Source organism: Phodopus roborovskii, unplaced genomic scaffold (genome assembly GCF_943737965.1).
Source record: "Phodopus roborovskii unplaced genomic scaffold, PHOROB, whole genome shotgun sequence".
NCBI classification, from domain to species: domain Eukaryota; kingdom Metazoa; phylum Chordata; class Mammalia; order Rodentia; family Cricetidae; genus Phodopus; species Phodopus roborovskii.
In genome coordinates, this window is record NW_026126576.1 from 7,261,468 (window position 1) to 7,284,827 (window position 23,360).

The 23,360-nt window shown below is 35.3% G+C and overlaps 1 protein-coding gene across 1 annotated transcript in view; it reads left to right on the top strand.

Moving 5' to 3' along the window:
• Positions 1 to 4,844: 4,844 nt before the first annotated feature.
• Positions 4,845 to 23,360, top strand: part of Chl1 (cell adhesion molecule L1 like) — a 74,050-nt gene continuing 55,534 nt past the window's right edge. Inside the window, exons 1-5 of the mRNA XM_051203475.1 lie at positions 4,845 to 4,958; positions 9,716 to 9,821; positions 11,062 to 11,249; positions 21,952 to 22,074; positions 23,106 to 23,276. Coding sequence (XP_051059432.1) covers positions 4,871 to 4,958; positions 9,716 to 9,821; positions 11,062 to 11,249; positions 21,952 to 22,074; positions 23,106 to 23,276 — 676 coding nt within the window. The 5' untranslated portion in view covers positions 4,845 to 4,870. The remainder of the gene's footprint in view (positions 4,959 to 9,715; positions 9,822 to 11,061; positions 11,250 to 21,951; positions 22,075 to 23,105; positions 23,277 to 23,360) is intronic.

Consider the following 23,360-nt stretch of genomic DNA (forward strand, 5'->3'; position numbering starts at 1 on the left):
AATCCAGCCCTACAGAAATTATTGGAAGGAAAACTCCAACCCAAGGAAGGTAACTTCGCCCACAAAATATAGGCAACAGCTAATCCAGCTACACCAGAAACCAAGGGTAAAGCAGAACTGATATATTCACAATACCACTGCCAACAACAAACCTAAATCGAATAAGCATCAACAATCAATGGTCCTTACTCACCCTCAACATTAATAGTGTTAACTCACCTATAAAAAAACACAGGCTAACAGAATGGATAGGAAGACAGAATCCATCCTTCTGCTGCATACAAGAAACACATCTAAGCTTCAAAGATAGACATTACCTCAGGGTAAAGTGTTGGGAAAAGATTTTCCAGTCTATTGTTTCTTTGGGAGAATCTACTATCCTCTGCTAGCCATATTGATAATGACAGAGCCAGGTCTCAACTCTGTTCATCTGCCCAGTGATTTTTGACCTGGCTGTTCTAGGATGACTGTCCTTTTACAGGGACTGTCTGAGTATTTACTAGGATTACAATAGATATGTGAAATGTCTGTAGTCTTTATGCTGTGTAGCCCAGGCTCATGATGCATGCAGAAGGCTGACAGAGGAAAGCTCTGCAAGGCTTTCTGAAACCCAGACTCATAAGTCATCCAGTGAGACACAGCTCTGCAATGTCCTTACAGTAAAGAAGGGACTTATAAGGATAGCATTTAAACAGAAACTAATCCTATTCTCACCAGGAGTGCAATGGCCATCACTCCCAGTACTGTTAGGGTTGATTCTGTGCTAATCATAGGTTGTCCTACCTGACCCTAAGGAACATCATTCATATAATATAGAAACTATTAAACTGACTGGCATGAACTGTATGAGTGAGGCCAAATTAATTTTCCTAAGCAGTTACTGAGTGATAACATATGTATAGTGATTCATTTTTCCATACCGAGTTTATTATAAAGACTGCTCAGCAGATTCCAGTAAGTCCAGCATTTTCTTAGGAGACAAAGTGGGATTAACAAAGACTTAGCCTCCTCTCCTTTCCTTTCTAAATGCAAAAGATCCACTTAGATTAAGACAGTAAACTGTTGCTAGATTTGTTCCCTTGGAATTCCTATATATATCAGAGGGAACTACATGTATAGCTTAGTTGTAGGGCACACACAAACAAAAAATGACCAGACACATTTATGTATTTAATTTGTGCAATGGAAGTAGCACTTTGGCAATTGTCTGCTTGTAATGCCTGCAAACTATGAACTATAAACTAACTTGTGCTTAATTCCCGAGAAGCTTAGCCAATTGAAAGGGTCAAATGTATGATGTGACATGTATGTCTGTTTTCTTATATTCTGTCATGCAACAGAAATATTTTTTTGTATTTCCAGTAATGTGCTAAAATAATAAGAGAGTTTTATTCAATTTTGAGATTTATGAAAGTGGATTGCTTTATTTTGCATTATACTCAATGTCATAAAACTAACTATTAGAAATTGTCTCTATGTAACTGGATCTCAAAATACCTTGGTATATCTTACAATTGTCTTATATGTCAGCTCTACTCTGTGCTCCAATAATGGCTTTTGTTCTTGAGTCATTAAATTCAATTTCTTCTTAAAAAGATAAATAGGATTAAATTTTTTTATTGCTATTTTCTGTTTGAAAATAGAATTACCTAATGATGGGTCCTTTATGCTTCTGCCAATGAAATAAGGTGTATTTTCTTCTTCAGTCTGGGAACTATTTGGGGCTTCTGACTTTAGAATTGTAGGCCTGCTTGAAAATGGCCTCACTTTTTACCTTCTAATAATTTCAATGTCATATCTGGTGAGCATAAAAGTTGAAACTAACTGGAAGGCAGTTCATATAGAAGATAATAAAAATAAGCTGTATTCTGGAAATTTGATATGGATCTAAGCATGTAGTTTTATTGTATGGCTGAGATTCAGTGTAGTGCCATTTTGTTTGTTTTGTGACAGTTTATGTAGTCTTTGCTGGTCTGGATCTTACTTTGCATACCAAATTGGCCTATGATCCTCCTGCCTTTGTCTCCAGAGTACATGGATTACTACTGTTACTCTCCCATATCCTCTTATGGGACAGGATGCCTTGGTTGACCATGAAGACAAAACCATTCAACTTCCCAGTCAGATTGATGCTCCTGAGTAATAAGCTTTTATGAGCTTCACTTCTACAGCAATTACAGACCATTTAATTCATTAGTCTAAATCAAGAAAATCAATAAATGAGCCAGTTCTGACTTAGTGGGATGTCCTTAATTCTGGTTGTGATAATATATTAGATAATAACCTGGAAATATGGCTTCTTAACAGCATCATGGTTTAAAAAGCTTTACTGCTTACAAATAGAGGTCAATTCATTAAACACATGTATGAGATGGCATTGAAGACCTCAATATTAAACATTAATGTAATCAAATGCTAAGTAATATAGACTAGGAGTTGTGTGTTACTATATACAGTAAATACAGATGACTTGTCAGCTGTTTAAGAGGAAGGGGAAAGGAAAATTCAAAGTGCAGATGTTAATATTTTCTTTGCACATTTAATTTTTCAAGTAGATGGAATGTCTACTTAATGGAATACAGCTCTATGCTAATATATAGAACTCAGATGTTCTTTCCTGAAAAAGGAAATGTTTTTCTTAATTTTGTTTTGTTGATGAGAATAAGTTATTTCAGAAGGAAAATGAGCTGTCAATCATCACAGTGATATGTCTGAAAATAGATTAAATTAATAATACAAATAAATAATCTTAAGCAAGCAAGGATGACTTTGGTTTTTAAATTCTCGTTTTCCAGGTGAATAATTTAGATCAGATAAAGTAAAATAATGCACAAAATAAAATAAAATGTGTTCCCAATTGATGTCTTCTGAGCAGTGTGTAGTAGAGGGGAGTCTTATCCTTCATGATCATTATAGAATTCCTCAAAGTCAAAATACAAAAGGAATTGTTGTCAACAAATATTCCTCAAGTCATATAATAAATCATTAGGTTTTTTTCTAAATGTGGTGTGTGTGTTTGTGTGTGTGTGTGTGTGTGTGTGTATGATATCTGATGCCAACTTTCAATTTGACAGACTCTAGAATCAAATGGAGATAGCCCTATATCCATACTTTGGGGGTATAATCTTGATTATGCTAAAGTGAGGTGAGAAAACCCATCTATTGTGGGTAGGACCAATCCCTGTTAGAATCTTGGACTATTTATGCAGAAAATGGGAAAAGAAGAGTTAAAAGCATGCATTCATGTCAGTTTCTGAGTGTGAAAGCAATATAACCAGGCTCTTCAATTGCTTGCTGCCATGATTCTCCATCATGCTAGACTTGAAATCTAAGCTAAAATAAACCTTTTATCTCTTAAGTTGTCTGAGTAGTTTTTATCATAGCAGCAAGAAAAGAAACAGGACATGGGCTCCACTGTCCTTTTCATCCTTTTTGTTTTACAGTGCTGGCATTGAGGTTAAGGAACTATCATTGAACTAGCTGGCTGCTCAGCTCCTAGAATAACTTTAGTTGCAACTTGAGGTGAAACTTAAAAGCTAACATACATTGAAATAGATTTAAATTTAGCAATATGTCTGTTTCTGCAATGAACAAATAAAGTAATTGATTTTTATAGGAATAAGAAAATGGCATTCATGAAACAATCACATCCTGAAGCAAAATATTGTGTTACAATTGCAGAAATATATTACATATAATGTGAAGATGCTACTAAAATATTTCAGGGAGAAAAATGCAGTAGCAGTAGGAAGGAAAGAAAGTCAAAGTTTTAACCCTTATTTTATTTTCAAATGGAAATCAACTGACAACTTTTCTTCTGCTTGAAACAATTACATATTTGTAAATTTTACTTAAAATACATTGTCTTTATCCATTTGTCATGTTTGTGCACATGTGTACATATGTGTGTATGTGGTTGTGGATATTTGTACATTTCCATGAGTGGCTGTGCACGTGTGCTCATTTGGAGGCCAAGGATTAACACTGAATGACTTCATTTCATCACTTTCTACCTTTATAAATTTGACTTTCTTATGCTTTGTGAGTTTTATACGCAGATATAATTAATTTCCATCTTTCATATCATTAGGGTGCACTCAATCTTGACAATATTCCTTTTTGGGACAGGGCCTCTCATACAACCTGTTGCTAATTAATAGACTGGACTAGCTAGTCAGGGAGATCCAGGAACCTGTGGTGTCTGCTGTCCTACACTGGTTTTGTAGCCAGTCCCAACCACTCCTGACTTTTTGCTTTGCCCAGATATTTGCATGGATCGTGCCTTAATGACTAATTCCATCTCCCTAGCCTCCTCCATTATTTGCATAGTTTTTCCTTCTGTCTTACTGGAAATACCATTGGATGTGAATTTTTTAAAATGACAATTTACTTTACCAGAAGAGCCCAAGATTTGACTTTATGATCCTTAGTATTAACATAAAGAATTAATTGAGAATTCATCCTTTCTGAACAGGATTAATGAAATTATTCTCATAGCCACTGATTACAGTGTGAGAAACAGCTTTGAATATAAATCTCCCTCTGATTTACAAATAGGATTCATTGGAATGGTTTACAATATATTATACTTTACAATATATTATACTTTAAATATTTCTTGTTTTGTATATAAAGAAGAATAACTCACATTTTGTGGTAGTATTAGAAGTATTATTAGTAAGCTCATTAGCTTGTTAATTACAAAATGTGTTTAATTTTTGTCATGCTCACATTTTAGAGTAGATTAACTAACATTCTGTTTTTCTGGGGGGCTTTTTCCAGGTCTTCTACATTTTCTTCAGTTGGGATTGGAAAGTACTAGGAGATTACTTTTTTCAGTCTTTGTGTGTTGCCTCCTTTCTGAAGAGCGATGGGAGTGCCTTTACATGGAAGAGGACTGCTCCTGAGTCTCATTTTCCTCCTGTTCAAGTTGTCAAGAACTGAAATACCACTCTCAGGTAAGAGCACTGTGTCAGGTCCCTGCTATTGGACTTCATGTCTGCATTTCAAGAACATGTGGGGATCGAGGAGTGAGTTTTCTGTCCTTATGTTTGAACTGTCATGAAGATTCATGGCTACACTTTTTAATTTAATTGTTTTGCTTTTTATGTAACCTTGTTCTGTTACTAGAAATATAGCTGACAGACCAGGTGATATTTTGTCACACATCTAGAATGACCTGGAATATTACAAGAAGCATTTTATTTTATATATTTAGGTTACTTATTTTAGGCAGAATTTTAATTTAGAGATTACTAACATTAAAAAGAGTTATAACAAAAAGTAATTGAATAAACCTCATTGTTTAAAAAAGAGATTTGATTTGTTTTCAATTATTTATATTTATGTTCAGGTGTGTATGTGCATGTGAGTGAATGTGCACTCAGAGGCAAGTAGAAGTCTTCAGATCCTCCTGGAGCTGAGTAACAGGCCTGAGACTGGGGCTGAGAAATGCACGTGGGTTCTTTGCAAGAGCAGTACAGGCTGAGCCATTTCTCCAGCCCCAGAACGCTTATTTTCTTTCCCAAAACAATCTGTTTTTTACAAACAGGAATGATGAGTTATGAAAATAACTGAAAGTCATGTCAGAGCTCAAAATTTTAATACGTAATACTACCTTGGTTCCTTAGGTGAGAGTCCACTCTCTTCTATTCCTGACAGATGGTTGAGCCTGTGTTTCTGTGTTCTTGTCTGTCAAGGAAGTTCACTTCCCTGCTTGCATGTATGTTTATGTGTATATTTCTTTTAATAAGTAGTTGAAATCTTGCAGCTTGTTCAAATTCATCAGAATTCATCAGTGACCATCTGAGAATATAAACACTCTCATATTTAGTAGACACTTTTATAAGAAGGTATGTGGGTTTTTTGGTTTTGTTTTTGCCTAAAGTGTGTCTGTGCACCATGTGCATGCCTGGTGCCAAAACAGGCCTGAAGAAGGCATAGAATACCATGGGATTTCAATTATATGTTTGTATCACACCTTCTGTGTTCTGGGTACCAAACCTAGGTCCTCTGCATGGATAGCAAGTGCTCTTAACTCCTGAGCCACCTCTGCAACCTCATTAAATTCTCTTCTGTAAGAGCAGCAAGGATGCATGTGTTATTCCTGATTCAAAACTCTGACCTTATTATCTAACAAAAACATACATGTTCCCTGTTTTTGCATTTGTTCTTCAGTGATGAAGGATGCAAAATTTTACATTAGCTTAGGTCTCTTATTATGATTCTGATAGTCTCTGTTACTTATCGTTCATGCAGTAATGTCCTCAGACTATTGTTATAAAATATTAATAGCATGTTTTTAGAGCAACTGAATATTGCCCATTTATTTTGGCACTCGAGATTACTCACTAGTAAATGCAACCAAGGCAGGTATCCAATTTGAATGTCAACGAGTCTGGTGTCTCTGTAATTGGCCTAATTATAGAGGAAAGGATTTGTAATGTGGAATATATATTCATACAAACACCCAAAGGTTATTAGCTCCATTCCCTGAATAATTAGTTATTGCAGAGCCTTTACAACCTTAGCAAATTTAAAAAAGAATAATGTTGTAATAAACAAGTTGTTCTCAGGTTATTAGCTGGTATCTTTGGGACTGTTGCTATTGTGCCCCTCTCTGCCATTTGTAACTGCAATAGAATATAAACAGGATGAATTTACAAGAAGCTCAATACCCACTTTGCTAAGAAGTGTTAATCAGAAATGAGACAACTGCCCATGAGCATGGGGATGGTTTTTGAAAATACTGAAGTGGTGATCAGTATACACTGAATGATGTCTGATTTTGAATTACTATCTGCAAAATGGTGACATTGTGACTGACCACTTTTATAAGGTAAAAATAAAATAATTGCAATTTTTGAATCGAGACAAGCTTTGTATTATTAAATCTAATTTAGCTGTTGACGTTTAAGTGACGGTTTATGGGTACTCCACTTATATGTGCTGTGAGATACAAATGTTTTGAAAATAATATCCCAGTGTCAATTTCTATGCCCTCTACTTATTCTCTGAAATACATAGTAGAAAAATTTCTCTCTCCCTAACATGAATGATGGCACAAGTTCTGAGCTGTCCAGCATGCAAAATGTATTTCATGGCCATGCACTCATATTCATATACTTCTAAACCAGAACAATTTTTCTTAAGATTAAAATTATTGAATCCATAAACAGTATTTACTTTGCTATTTCTCTTCCTCTACATAACACTAGAATGCAATATAAAAACAGACATAAAACAATTCTGCTGTGTTAAAATGAAAGGTTTTTTTTTTTTTTTTTGTTTCTCAATCATATTGTTGCTTCAGCACACACACTATTTTTTACTTGAAAGAATGACTGACAGACTCAATATGCTTGGTCAGATGTTTACAGGGAGATATTTTCCCCAAAAGAAAGAAAATCATCCTGACACTACAAGATAAAATAGCAATATATATATATGATAACTGCCACTGACCAAATTTGAGTGTTCAAGTAAAAATTAGGCTGGTAGAAGACTTGCATCCTTTACTAAAAGCATGAGCCCCAATGCTTTCAAACATCAGTGGCTTTCCTGATTGCCAATGTTGAGTAGAGTGACTTTTTTTTTTATTTTTTGATTTCCTGTTAGAAAATATACAAATATTTGTCAGATAAACATCACTCCACAAACCCAGACTTTGTCTAAAGACTACAATGGACTGGTCCAAAAACCACACATAGGTCAAAAAGGAGGTATAATTGTACAATATAATAGAATAGGAAGATAAATACTGTTTTAGTTTTAGATTTATTATTGTAATAGATGTTTGAGAATAAAATAATAACCAAAATCACCTGAGTGTAATGTATAATTTCTTAATCATTTTATTTACATGTTCATAGGAAGCTGAATTTGTACATTTTTAATCATACTACCCTTTTACAACATAAAGAATGCAGAAGTGAAAATGAGACTCCTGCTTCCATCTTTTTAGGAATGACAGATGTGCAGTCATGTAAAACAATGCATTCTTTCTCTTAATGTTTGTAATTTTCACAATATGTTATTTATTCTATCATATTATGGGAATAATTAAAGAATAAGTAAACACATTCAGTTTTAATTTTTATGTATTTAAAATTGTTATTTATAGTTCATTTGAAGAGGGGCACTTTGGGTGTCTTGTAATTTTAAATAAGGTGAAGAATTCAAGACCTGTCCCAGTGTCACAGGGCTGATTGTCCTATCTGTACATTTACTATTGGATAGTACTCAGCAATCAGTAACTTGTCTGAAAATTGCATTTCTCAGGAATGCATATGCCAAAGTCAGTTCTTGCTACTGATTGCTTTGTGATTCCTTATAAATCAATAATATAAATTAAGAGCTGTCAGAATTGTACTATAGAATGTCTCAGTTTGAAAATTACCAAGTGCTCGCCTGCAGTATATTATTTACATCATTATCTATGGTATCTTTCAAACCCTAATTCAAGTGCCTGTCTTCAGCATCCATGAATTTTGTTTAGTCTTGTTTTAAATTCATTTTAGGATGGGCAACGACAATTGAAGTGGGGAAGAGAAATAATGATAAATTCATGAATGTCAAAAACAAGCAAGATTGTAGAAAGATTTTTATCTATGAAAATGGCAACCAAATAAAGAGAAACTTTTTTGCAATAAATATGGATCTCTAGCATATTTTAGTAAGCCATTAATCAATGGTTTCAGACTAAAAGGACTGCTAAAATTAGCCATTGTTTGTAAAATGATTTTGATATTTAAACCTAGAGTCAGTTCCATTGTATCTGGAAATGTATCACACATTGATAATCCAATAATGGAAAAACCTATAATGCCCAGGATATGAATTGAAATATATATAACTGGAGAGATAGAAAATAAACATGCCATATAATGCAAGAAATACAAAAAAGACACAGGATATCAATAGGGTGAAAGATGTTAAATTAGTAAATTATTATACTAAATAGAAGCAGGAAAAATAACAGAGGAAACTTTCCAAATTACAGAAATATGTAAAAATCAGTAAACATGCCAAAATAAATGGAATGCCAAAATTTTTAAAATAGACATTTTAATTTATAACAGGATATTTTTGCTGCATTTTAAAAAATTTGTCACACATTCCTGGGGTTAACTGAAAGTTGTATATGAGACAATATAAAAAAATGGTAGGGGAATATTCTCTATAGATATAAACATGTGTTAAGAAGAAGCAAAATTCCTGGAATAGCTTTTTACTTAATATATTAATTACTGTTCTCCTTACTTTGTTGGAGTATTTTAAAAAATCACCCATGGAAGGGCAGATTTGTTCAGTTCATGGTTTGATGGGATGGACTCCATTGTGTGAGGGAAGCTGTTAAGAGGAAGACAAAGTTGATCAATTTACTCCCATAGTTGGAAAGCAAGGAGGGGTGAATGATGTTCAGGTGGTTACTCTGTTTTCCATTATTCATGCCCCCAGCTCATTGGAATGTACTGTTGACATCTCATATTCAGGAAGGCTCTTCCTTTCTCATTTAAACCTTCATGGAAACACCCAGATAGATGCATTCCGTCTTTTGTCTCCTGAACTTTTCTAAGTCTAAGTGCAGTGTCACCTTGACACTGACAATCAACCATCACACTTGCCGATGTAGAAAGCACATGCTGTTCTCCTTATTTAATCATGTCACATTTTTGAAAATCTCACTCTTCAAGTATACTGTTTTGCTATTCAGTTCAACAGGTTCCAACAATCACAAAGCAGTCATATGTGCAAGTTGCCTTTCCCTTTGATGAGTATTTTCAAATTGAATGTGAAGCTAAAGGAAACCCAGAACCAAAGTAAGTATGTGAGGAAAGATGCAAAAAAAAAAAAAAATATATATATATATATATATACACACACACATATATATATGTGTGTGTGTGTGTGTGTGTGTGTGTGTCTATGTGTGTGTGTGTTTGAAAGTATTTTATTTCATGCTTTTTTAATGTGACTATCATAAGTTAGAGTACAAATGTACATATGACTGGAGCATCAGATTTCTAAGTAAATGGTAGTTAAGACTACTGTTTTGTGATATTTTGATTGCATTCTGATAATAAAATTTGTTTTGAATCATAGGGCAGGACTAGCCAGTAGCTGACCAAAATTAATGACAGACATTTTAAAGGACTGAGGAATTAGTTAGTCTTGGCTTAGAAAGGACCTTGTCCCTCTTGATGAAGGATGACAGAGTTAGGTGTCACTGCTGACTATTGCACAGCCTCTCTGATCTTTCAGGTTCTTACCCTGATATTTGACTCCTGGTTTTTTATTGGTAAAGAATAACTAGATAAATGCCTCAGTTTACAAAGCCTGTATACATTATATATGCAACTATTTATATGTGACTAGATAGAACTTAACTGTGCATCTTTATCTAAAATACAATTGTAACTATAATGACTTTTATCCCTATAAGTCCACTGTTATTGTTTATAAAGAATCACTCTGAAACGATAAGGGAAAACAAATTTATCAAAGGATTAATGTATAGTTTATTACCACAGCATTATTTATAAAAGGAAAAGATTTTAAATGGGTTAAAAAATGAAATAGCAACCCCATGACATACCATCATAAAATTATTTTAATATTATTTTAAAACTTATGTTTTTTAATTGGAAAAGTATATATTTAAGATAGATACAAATATGTTACACACTTGAAAGTACCAAATGAGAGGGGATTAATGGAATTGTATGCGTGTTTGTGTGTTTTGTTTCTTCATACAAACATATACACAGAAAAGCACATGTTCCAAAATTGTATCTGGGTGTGTGTGTGTGTCTACATATAGTGGAAATATTTTGAAAATACCTTCAATCTAAAAAAGTATAAAACTGCTTTCAATCACTTATCTCACTTTTCCATATTTTTCCTGCTTGTATTTTTCTTGCATTTTTCTTTATACACTGTTATAATTTATTAGATATATTTTTTAAACTCACAAATTCTCTTGATTTTATCATTTGTGCAATTGTTTATTGAAACTTTTCAAAAATAAGAAATGTCACCGGTAAACGTTTTATCTTCTAGATTTTCATGGACTAAGGATGACAAGCATTTTGATCTTTCTGACCCTCGGATAATTGTATCTAACAACTCGGGCACATTCAAGATCCCAAATGAGGGACACATCTCTCACTTCCAAGGGAAGTACCGCTGTTTTGCATCTAACAGACTAGGAACTGCAATATCCGAAGAAATTGAGTTCATAGTTCCAGGTAAGTGTTCATGTAGAGATTTCAGTAACAGTGGCCTAGTGAAATGTTAAGTGGACATCATGCCACCTAAAGAAATAAATCAGTATGAATTTAATCAGCACGTATTTCTTTTACTAGAAAAAAATATCTTCAGAGTCTTAATGTTTACAGTGAGATATTGTCAGAAAGCACAACCACACTGCATTTCAGTAACCTATGTAACCTTAGAAAAATATTTTCCATATATGATGATGATTAAGTATATTATTAGCTAAATTTAGCTCAGTATTCAATAAGAGATAATCTCAAAGCCACTACATCAACATAAAGACACTCTTTGAGAACACAGTTTAGTGCAGTTCTACCAGGCTTCAGGATCCATGTTCTTCTCGTAGCCTTCTTGTGGATCCAGGGTGACATATCTCATAAAATATGCAGCTTCAATCAAAGAGTCTAAGACAAAAGCATACATAGCTGTTTATAGAACTTTAAATGCTTCTGGAAGGACTGTCATGGCAATTCCATGACAGTCTCCAACTGCTAGATGGAGAAAAGCTGGCTGCATAATCCCAGGTAAACAAAGCCATTTCCTTGTAGTAGGGTAGAACCAGCCATTGGTGATGTATACAATAAGTGAACATCATGAAGACTGTCATTTCTTAAATTTCTGATTACTTTATCATTAACATAGCTTACTATTGTGCATGAAATACCCACCCTTTTATTTTCCCTGATCTATGGTTCCTAACTTTACACAACTGTAATCCAAAACTTTACAGGGGAAATTCTTCCATGTAAAAAATATCAGTTAGCCTCTTTAATAATTTTTTATTGTAGAATCAAGAATTGTCCTAGACCTGGTAGAATTTGGAGCCTCACTAAGACAAAATAATATACACAAATGTTAAAGTAACAAATAATGAGGAATTATTTTCTTGAAAATTGAGAGTACTGTATATAAATTATTGTTAACTACTTACAATATTCTAAAGCACTAAATAGTAGATAAATTTGGACTCCTATAAATATGATATGCATATTCAAATTTGTAATGACACTGAAAATCCAGAAAAAAAATGAACAATATCAGCCCACATGGTATAAAGAAAAAGGGAGAAAGGAAGAATGGAGAAGAGAACTGAAATAAGACAGAAAAAATACAAAAAGTAAATCTAAATACACCCCCATCCCAAATGAAAGATAATAGATAATTGAGTAGTTTTTAAATTATGTAAACTACAGGATAAAATATCTAAACCATAAATATTCCAATTTTTTACTTTATTATTATTTTTTTATTCATTTGGCATAACAACCCTAGTTCCCCTTCCCTCCCCTCCTTGTTCTCCCCTCACACCATACCCCAACCTGCCTGTATCCACTCCTCAGAAAGGATAAGGCCTCCCATGGAAAGTCAACAAAGCCTGGAACACTCAGTTGAGGCATGACCAATTCCCCCATCCCCCACATCAAGGTTTAGCAAGGCATCCCACCAAGTGGAATGGGCTTCAATTTGCCAGTTCATACACTAAGGGTAGATCCTGGTCCCACTAACAGTCCAGGCTACAAAATAATCGCCAACATGCAGAGGGCCTGTTTTGGTTCCATGCAGGATTCCCAGCTGTTGGTCTATAGTCCATGAGCTCCCACAAATTTGTGTCAACTGTATCGATGGGTTTCCCCATCATGATCTTTATCCCCCTTGCTCATATAATTCCTCCTCCCTGTCTTAGGACAATGCTACCATAGCTCAGTCTGGTGCTTGGATGTGGATCTTTACATTTGCTTCCATCAGTTATTGGATAAAATTTACACAAAGACAGTTAGGATAGTCACGAATATGATTACAGGGGAAGGTCTGTTTAGGCAACCTCTCCAGTATTGCTAGAGGTCTTAGCTGGGGTAGATTCCTGGGAATTTTCCTAGCATCAGATTCATCCATAATTTTAAAACAACAAAAAAAAAATGGAGGAATTATTATAGTTAAGGTATTCAAATTAATGTAAGTTAGCAACAGTCAAAATTCACCTTATTTTCAAAAGCCTGAATTCCCCCATCTCCCCCTCCTTCTTAACCTTCCTTCCCCTCCTGTTATTTTTTTTTGTCTCACTTCACCACTCCAGGCACTAGCTGGTATGTAACACTTCATAATGGACCTACAGGACCATACACTTGACATTCTATCTCTTGTGCATCCCTACATGTGGCATTCTACCTTGTGCATCTTAACGCATACTAAGTGTTTTGGCTGTGTTCGTGACTTAACCATTAATGGGGAAAACATCTTTTTTTGGTTTTTGTTTTTGAAAACTGAGAAGCAAATTTCAGAAATCGGGAGATGACAAGTACTTATTACTTTAGGAGGATCTTGGAACAGTCTACCCAGAGATCAATAGTTTTATTCAGTCTGAGATAATCAAAACTAGAGTTTTAAATTTCCTGAATTTTTAAAGAGAAAATGAAATGACTTGGTTTTGTGAGGATAAGAATCCATCATTGTGGGCTTGGTGAGATCTGTTTCCAACTTCATTCATTTGATAGCTGTATGGAGTCCAGATCCTTCCTTTTCTTCCTTTCGTTTCTTTTCATCAGTGTTAACTTCAGTACAGAGTTCTGTATTCTTGTTCAACACAGTAAATTTACAAGTTTTAGGAAAGAGACAACAGGGTAAAAGCCTAAGGGAAGGGCACAATTGACTCTCTGTAGTATCCCCTCTCCTGTTATAGCTTCATCCTAAGGTGTAAGTAAAAAGAGGGCATATTGTAGTCCTTTATCTTAGGACTTAGGTTTTGTCCCCAACTCCTAAAATGTGAATTCATTTAAGTTCCCCCATTTCCCTTGCCCAGGTGTATAGAATTTGAGGGCACCAGCATTTGTGTGTTTGCTTTATATACTTTTATTTACTTGGGCATATGTGTCATGCACAGAAATGCAAACTCTAACATTTCATTTGTAGTGGTACTGCTGTAAAGTCTCATATCATAGGGAAAGTTTATTCTAGAGCCAGTTCTGACAGATGATAACCTGACAACACAGATCCAGGTTGCTCAAATCCACATTCAAGTCTGGCAAAACTTGATGCCATTTTTATGGTAATGGAACAATGAAAGTCATAAATCAAGGAAGTTTAAGAATATGTTGGTGGACACATCAGACAGGTAGGTTATGGTACAGTGAGGAAATTTCACCTACTGGCATTAGGTACATCATGATGTCATATGTAGGCTTAAGTTTGAAGGATGCTAGAGATATTTCTGTATGCCCTACATGAATTTTTATAATAGTGACAAGGGTATTAGCAGTAACACAGAGGAGGGCAATGAATAAATACTAAAGAGGCTAAAGATAATTGGGCTTTGTATTAGTGATATTCCCTTTCTCCAAACTCACTGAAGTTCTCTCAGTTAGTCAGCCTCTCAGAATGTTTAACATATTTTTAGGTTTTTTGGGGGGGGTATTCAGTGTGTAACATGAATAAATTGTCATATAAGCTTGAAGAACATATGTCTTGGCAATATTGAGGATCAAAATACTTGAGGTTATGAAAATAAATCTTATAGAAATGCACATGGTGTAATCTTATTTCAGTTTAAAGCTTGTAAACACATATGAAATATTGACAAGGAATAACATTTTTTTTAGGGATAATTTTTAATGAGTAACAAGAGACTACTAAACACAGTATTGAAGATACTAATTACCCAATGGAAGTGGGAGGGGCTGGGGTCAGCACCAGGTGGAAGACAGTAATTCTCCTGGAGGAGTGGGCAGTGCGGTGTGTAAAAGGATTTCCATTGTGTATGTTTTTTCCCGGTATATCATTACCTATATGTGACATGGCAATGCTGCTTACATGGCTATCCTGGATAGGGGTGATGCAACAAAAGCAATGAGAAGAGTAGTGACAGGGAGACTCTTCATTTAAGAGTTAACTTGAAAAGATATTTAGCTAGAAATGTCCATACATTTTGGATCAGAAAATATTGCCATGAATATTGTGGCTGAAAGTCAAGAAACTACCCATTATAGTCAGCCCTCTCTAATCCTGGCTTCTTTTCCAATGGATCCAGCAAACCTTAGAGAGAATATATTCAAAGCTAAAATTTACATTTTCCCAAACACCCACAGATTTTTCTTGGCTTAGAGACTGCTTTGTCTGTATTTTCATAAATCTATGTCTCTATTATACACATTTTAACTGAAATGAGTTTAGAAATATAGGATGAAAGAGAGATTAAATGTATATCATAAAACACAAGATATTGTCATAGACCTTAACCTGATCATGGTCCTTAACCTGAATTCAAGTGGTTGCTATGGAGACGAACAAGGCAATAGCTCGACCTACTGCAGTAGAGAAGTGGGGCAGTTTCATATAAGATAGAACAATGAACAGGTTTTAAAAATATTTTCTCTCACTGCAGAAGGGTCTTCAGTGAAACAGTGGTAGCATGAGGATGATTCTTGTCAGAATATGACAGTTTTACAGTTAAGAGGCAGAGGGTCAAAGATCAGGGCTTTAATGTAGCTAATTGCTCTCTTTCTTTGCTGCTTCAGAGACAAAACATTTCCAGGCTGTCCTGAAAACACTGACCTCCACTCTAGTCCTTCGGAGTTCATGAATAAGAGCATCTTAAGCTTCCTCGTTTAACAATGGATTTTCTCTTAAGATGCAGGGAAATTTTTTTTTCATATGGATGGAAACTTGGTGGTTCTCATTTTACAGTTTTTCTCTCCCAGTTATCAAATTGGTTTTCGATATAAAGAACAATTTTATTCACAGTGCTTAGTTTCATGGTTTTCTAATTTCATAGTTGAGTTTGGTAAAGAGTGTATGAGAGGAAAAACCCTAGCATTTAGATTGCCTCAGTTATGCATGCATGACCAATCCTTTCACCAAATGGCATATCTAGAGAATAAGATCTTAGTTGGTAAATTAGTCAACAAGCTATTTTCAGGTTCCCTTCCTGTTCCAGCTGTTGTATTTCCAGCTGTTGTTCTAGTTGTATTTATCAGCTTTCCAACACTACAGCAAAATCTCAGTAATCAGTTTATAAAGAGAAAAAGATAGTTTGGTTCACATTTTTTGCATTGTCCAATCCATGATGGGATAGCCTTACTGCTTTGGGTCAGATTACAGAAACACATTGTGATGAGAATATGTAGAAGAATAAAATCTGCCTACCTTGTGATATAGAGAGCAAAGGGAAAGAGAAAGGACCACAATTCCACAATTTCTTTCAGGATCACTCTCTATATATCCTCCTATAATTAGGCCTCACCTTTCTAAAGTTCTAGCAGCTCTCAGTAGAGGCCATGGAGATATAGCTTTGAACACATGGTCACTTGGGAGATATTTACCTGAGCCTAGGCATTAGTGACTTGAAAGAGCACAGCAAGCCAAACAAGAAGAGCACATCCTGTGACTGTGATTTGAGTGTGTGTGTGTGTGTGTGTGTGTGTGTGTGTGTAGATGGAAGCTCTTTTCCTTTATTTTCTATCAAAAACTAAAAGTCCAGCTTCTATACATTTTGCTCTAGGTTAAAAAAAAAAAAAAGTAACTACAAATAAGGGAAGGAACTAAATTCCGAGAGGAAAAGGAATCTACTTAGAACATTATCTTTCAATACATGTCTCTTTGTTATTCTCTTTCTCTGTTTCTTTGTTTCTGTTTTCTGTCTCTGTTTCTGTCTGTGTTTCTCCATTGCTCCTCACTTCTTGGGGGTATATATATATATATATATATTTTACTGTTGCAAATATATATATATATTTGCAACAGTAATTATTTTTTTTTATAATACAATGTGAGGTTTGAGTTTTTCAGGGTCAGCAAAGCAGATAAGATTTACACTCAGAGTAATAAACTAAACTTGGTAGGAGAAGCTTTTAGCATCAATTTCTTCGGCTGTAGGTCAAGGAGAGGGTCTAAGTTTAATTTGCACAAGAAACAAAATGTGGTGCCTTCCAGTACTCTGGCCTCAGTGGCTGCCCAGGCTTTCAGGAAAGTTTACTTTTCCTTGAGGATGAGCAATTGGAATGATTACCTTTGTCTTTATCTGCTCAGGGGAATTAGGAGGGAACAGTAAATCTCTGAGTGAAAATCTTGAGTTAATAAAACACAAAGTTTGAGAATGTTGTGCAGGGTTGGTTTAGGTTATTTCTTCTCTATCTGCCAGTGATGTAAAACCAAGGCTATACTTACATTTTCTATCCATTTGACAGGTAAGAATCAACATCTTTGGATGTGTAGAAATTGTATGTCCTTGGATATCTGGGAATGTCTTAAGTGGGTTGCTTTTGCTTGGGCCCTAAAACCTGATCAAATGCCTGTCAATAAATGTAATCGTATGAAAGCAGATTTCTGCAATTGCAATGGAGAGGGAAACAAGGAACTGATAGGGAAACAGGCCTCACACATAGCTAAAGTATCAGTAAACTAGGACCTGTTAATGGAGAACAGGTATTTACACATATCTAGGGAGTGTAATCAATAAACACCAAATGCATGGGAGAAATTTATTTCTAGTAAATGATCAGATAGTGCTTTACTGTGGGAAGTGAATCCCAAGTTTGTTATAGAAAGGAATAAGCTACAGGGGGGGAATCTACAGCAAGAAACTGCCAATTCATTCATGAGATTATAATGCCAAGTACAGTTTTTGTGCTGCTTTCATCCTTCAGGAGAATCCTTAATTCTTCTGAGTTATTTCATGATACTGTAGCTGTATAATTACTGTGTGATCTTGCAGCTTGTAGCACTTTCAACCATCAGAGATAAATTGATGGTATCAATGCTTGTACTTTGGCTATGTAATAACCATTCCTCAGGCTTCTGATCTGCTTTCTGGATCTGTTATAACCTGTATTAAATTTTCTGCTATATGCTTTTGAGTTTGTAAGCTATCACTTACATATGTTCTAGTTATTTTAGATGAGAAAATAATAATCTAATATTAAAACAATTTCAATATTCCCATTTATCCTAGAGGACCTTCTAGACCAGTGGTTCTCAAATTTCCCAATGCCTTGACTCCTTAATATAGTTGTGGTGACCCCAAGCCATAAAATTATTTCATTGCTACTTAATAACTGTAATTTTGCTACTGTTATGAATCATAATGTAAATATCTCCTATGAGACCAACCCCTGCGGGTGTCATGACCCACAGGTTGAGAACTGTACTCTAGACAACAAATTTTTGTCAGATGTTTTCTCTGCTCAATAAGAAGAGTTTGATTTGTTTTCTTTTGTTTTGTTTTGTTTTGTTTTTTTTCTGATTGTTGAGAGAATTGAAGTGATGTGTTTTCCCATCTTGCTGATAGCACCTGAAGTTAAAAGTCTCTATTGGTTTTATCTTGAATGAAGTGGCTAAGGTAGTTTGTGGTAAGCATATCTCTGGGCAAGGTTTTCTGTACAAATTGTCTTGATTTCAAAAAGCCAGTCATGAATGAACATAGCAAAATGTGACTTTACTTACTTATCACTCTCTACCTAAGCAGAACTTCAGTTGTGTTCAGAAATCCCATTATTACCCACTAGATGAAGTCAACTCCTGTCTACATAACACTACTGCAGATCTATTTTCAACAGCAATGAAGCAATTGGCAACTTCCTCCTCTTCATGATTCTCAGATGGGTCCTCTTCATGTCCTTCATTGAGCACAGTGTACTGGTCCCCAGTATTCACTTACAACTGAAGTTCTGCTTAGATACAGAGTGATAAGTAAGTAAAGTCTGATCCTTTTGCAGGTTGACCACTCAGGGTCAAGTCTAGTCTGAATTATTGTGTTTCATTGGCAAAGTAGGGCTCTTTAGAACTGCAAGAGCAAGCAAAGGGGGTAGAATTGCCTCACGTGAGCACAGACTATTGCTTAAGAGTAAACATATCTGTTTACTGTGGTTATCTATTTACTGAATGCTGTGGTTATTGCCTGTGAACTGAATCAGTCAAGTTCAGAGTGGTTCAAATATCTGAGTTAAAATTGGCTCCATAACTGCTGCTCTGTTATGTAATTTAATTTCAAACAACAACATTGGGATGGTTAGTTTTCATCATAAACTTGACACAACTTAGAGTCATCTTGGAAGAAAGAACCTCAACTGAGAAGTTGGTGAGATCATATTAGCCTGGGGCCACGACTGTGATAGGTTGATTTGAATAATGATTGGTGTAGCAAGATGCTGCCTACTGTGGGCAAAACCACCTCTACTCAGGTCTAGCCTTTATAAGAAAGATAGCTGAGCATGAGCAAGAGATGTAAGCCAATCAGTAGCATCCCTACTTGGTTTCAGCTGCAGTTCCTGCTTGAATTCCTATCCTCACTTCTGTCAGTAATGGACTATGACCTGCAAATATAATCCCAATAACCCCTCTCTTTCCCCAGGTTGCTTTGGTTCATCATGTTTATCATAGTAACAGAAAGCAAATGGAAATATTTATTGAAAATGTTAAATGTTCATGTTCTTCCATAGTGAAGTCTAAAAGATTCAAGGTCACCAAATAATGAAACAACTTAGAATAATTACTTCTATAATATTTCCTCTGAGACCTTAGATAAGGTGAAATATAATTTTTCATGTATCATGATACTAATTTCGTCTTTAGTTAAAAGCTGTTTTGAAGATTTACAGCGTGTGTTTAAGGGCTTGGTAGACTTATAGACTTATAATTTTTTTCCTTTATATTATGGATGGGTTAGATGCTCACTGAACTAACTGCATGTTTATAGTTTGGGAACTTGAATTTCATAATCTAGATTTAATTAATGTAAGGATGCTAGCACTGCATTGGTTATATTATCTGTCTGAATCATTAGACATTTCTGCATGCTTTGAGGGAGTAGATTTCCAACTAATGATTCATATACTTATTAATTATCTACTTTCTTGCAAGCTGGGTATTCAAATTAATCACTGGATTGTTTTCATATTAGATAGAGAAGAATATGCCCATTCCTGAATTAAATTTCCCAAGGTTCTCCTCACCTTCCCTCCCCTCTGGATCCAATCCTTTTTGTCATTCATTAGAAAAGAACAGGCTACTAAGAAATAATGACTAAATAGGACAAGCATGACACAATAAAGTACAATCAGATGAAGCAAAAACTACCATCTGGAAGAATAGGTACAAGAGTCAGAGTCCTCGTTCTCAGTTGAGAGTTCCATAAAAACACTAAGCTAATAGGTAGAATATATACACAGAGGGCCTGGTGCATGCAGGCCATGTGCTTGCTGCTTCCGTCACTGTGAACACATTTTAGCCTTATTAAGTTGATTTCTAGAGCTTTGCTCTCCTGGTGTGTTCCATGCTCTCTGGCTCTTACCTTCTTTATACCTCCACTTCCAAGGGATTCCTTGAGCTCTGAGAGGGGGAAGAAAACTGCCAGGTTAGACTCTGTCTCTTCATCTGTTCCTATCTTCTTCCAAAGGATAAGGCCCTTGCCTATGAGTATAGCAGAATATCCTTAGGAATTACTTCATTAATTTTTTAAAAGACCTATTGTGTTTAAATTTAGTGCAGAATTCTAGTGCAGAATCTTGTCTCTGGCTCTTGGTTACCCAAGCAGCATGGGGTGTGGGTTCTTTCTTGTGGAGTTGGTCTTAGGTCAAATCAGATATTGCTTGCCTAGTCTCACAAGTTCTGTCCAACTATTGCCTTAGAATATTTTTCATGCAGGACAGATTGTAGGTCAAAGGATTTCTGGCAGGGTTGGCATACTCATTCCTGGTAACCTTCAGAGTACCTTCCTGTACAAAAGAGACTATAATATTGGGGTGAGGTCTCCATATAGGGACCAGCTCAACTTCTCCGTGTTCAATGAACTGTGTGAGGGTTGTCCTTGGCAATGGGGTGACACCTGTGTGTTTGCAAAGAACAACCTTATGTCTTAGGAATAGCCTTGGTTGTTTGAGGATTTCCATGGAATCCTCTTGGCCAGTAATTCAATTGAATCCAATCTAGTCCCACCACTGGGAGCCTTGCCAAGTAAGACATCACTAGGGGTCCTCATTAAGATCACCTTCATAGATGCCAGGAATTTTCCACTGCATTAGATTTCTACACCACATCCCTAGTTAACCCCTCCCCACAATTCCTATAGTTTCTCTTGCTTTCTGTAATGACCTATTCATCCCCTTACACTGTTTATATTTTTCTGGGTTTCTTTAAGGTAATCATTAATTTCCTCTTTGAGGACCTCTATCATCTTTATATACTTGTTTTAAGTTTTTTTTTTCTTGTGCTTCATCTGATTTGGCATATTCAGGGCCTGCTGTTGTAGGATAGCTGGGATCTAGCAGAGACATGTAGCAAAGGATGTTATTGTGTTTTATGCTGGCATCCAAGTATCTGGATTTGGTATGAATATAGGTCTAGGTAATGATTTCTGGATTTGTCTTTGGATGTATTTTCTTTCTTAGATTCTGTTTCCTTCCCGGATTATCAGTGAGTGTGATGTCTGTGTGTTGCTGTTTTCTGGCTTGCTCAGGTCGTATGTTTACAGGACATGCTGGTATTGAAGGTTTGGGGAAGCCTCATCTTGTCATATTCTTAATAGTATTTTCCTCTGTAGGGGGATATGAGAAAAAAGACATGGGATGCTAAATTTCTTAGTTGATCATTTTTCTTATTGCAAGAATGTCATTGGTTTTAATAACATAGAAGATATTAATATTACATTCAAAGTGAATATCTCATGTCTCATGATAATCATTTTATTAGGTGTTCCAAAATTCCCAAAAGAAAAAATTGAACCCATGGATGTAGAAGAAGGGGATTCCATTGTCCTTCCTTGCAACCCTCCCAAAGGTCTCCCACCTTTGCACATCTATTGGATGAATATTGGTAAGTAGTGTTATGTTCCATCATTCTGAGTTACATTCATTCCATGAGCTATGTAAGCAACATAGTGAAACCAATCTTTCATATCTGATTGGTTATGCTATAGAATCAAATAGATTTCAAAATTAGATACATTTGAAATTTCATCCTTTCTCCTGAGTATAGGTTAGAATGTATACATTAAAGACACTAGAAAATCATTACATTCCTTGATTTACAGTATTTGAAAAGGTGGAGGAAGTATTCATATGATAGGACAAACCTGTGAAAAACATTCCTTCCACAATCCTGATCTTTAGAAGATAGGCTTAAAGTGACTTGGGTTTGTTGTTTCTTTAGTATTACAGTTTTAACTTATTTCTACCTGATAAGATCAATGACCTACAAGACATTCTATATTATCCTGTGTGTTTAATTTCCAAAATGCTTTGGTGACTGCTAAGCCCTTTTCTTGCCAAGCTGTTTTTGTCACATGATTCATAATGGCCCTCTAGGTTTTGCTCTATTGTGTTATATAGCAAATCATATTTGTACAGCAGCCAGAGGAGAGTAAATGAAGCTACACTTGGTAACAGCCAAAATCTGTAGCCTTCAATCATCCCAGAATTACAAGCCCCACCCAGTGCAGGGTGATTGGTGTTCAAGCATCACTTCTGAGGAGCACAACTTCAGAGCAATATCATTCCAAGAAAATAAAATTAATGACTGATTGTTATTAGAACATAACAGTTTTCAGATCAGCCATGGCAAAGGTAGAGACTAATTGGTGATGAGGGATGGAACACCCAGACTGCTGATCTATCTGTGTCTTGGACTTTCAAGGATTTCATTGTTGCTTCTTTTTAGCTGTTTCCTTGCTCACTGCTCTTGTATTAAGAAGAGACTCTTGAGAACAAACAAGAGGCATCATAATACAATCAAATGAATAAAACAAAAACAATAAAAACAAAAACAAAGAAATGTAAAAGTCTGATGCACCATTGAGGAGGGACAGCCCATTTCGGTGACAAGTTTGTAATTTTTTTTCCTTACAGAATTAGAACACATTGAGCAAGATGAAAGAGTATACATGAGCCAAAAGGGAGATCTGTATTTTGCAAACGTGGAAGAAAAAGACAGTCGAAATGATTACTGTTGCTTTGCGGCATTTCCAAAATTGAGGACGATTGTACAAAAAATGCCAATGAAACTAACTGTGAACAGTTGTAAGTCCAGATAATTTATTCTTCCTTCACTCATGCTGAATGCAAATATGTAAATAATTTTATTCTTCTCTCTGAAGACATTTA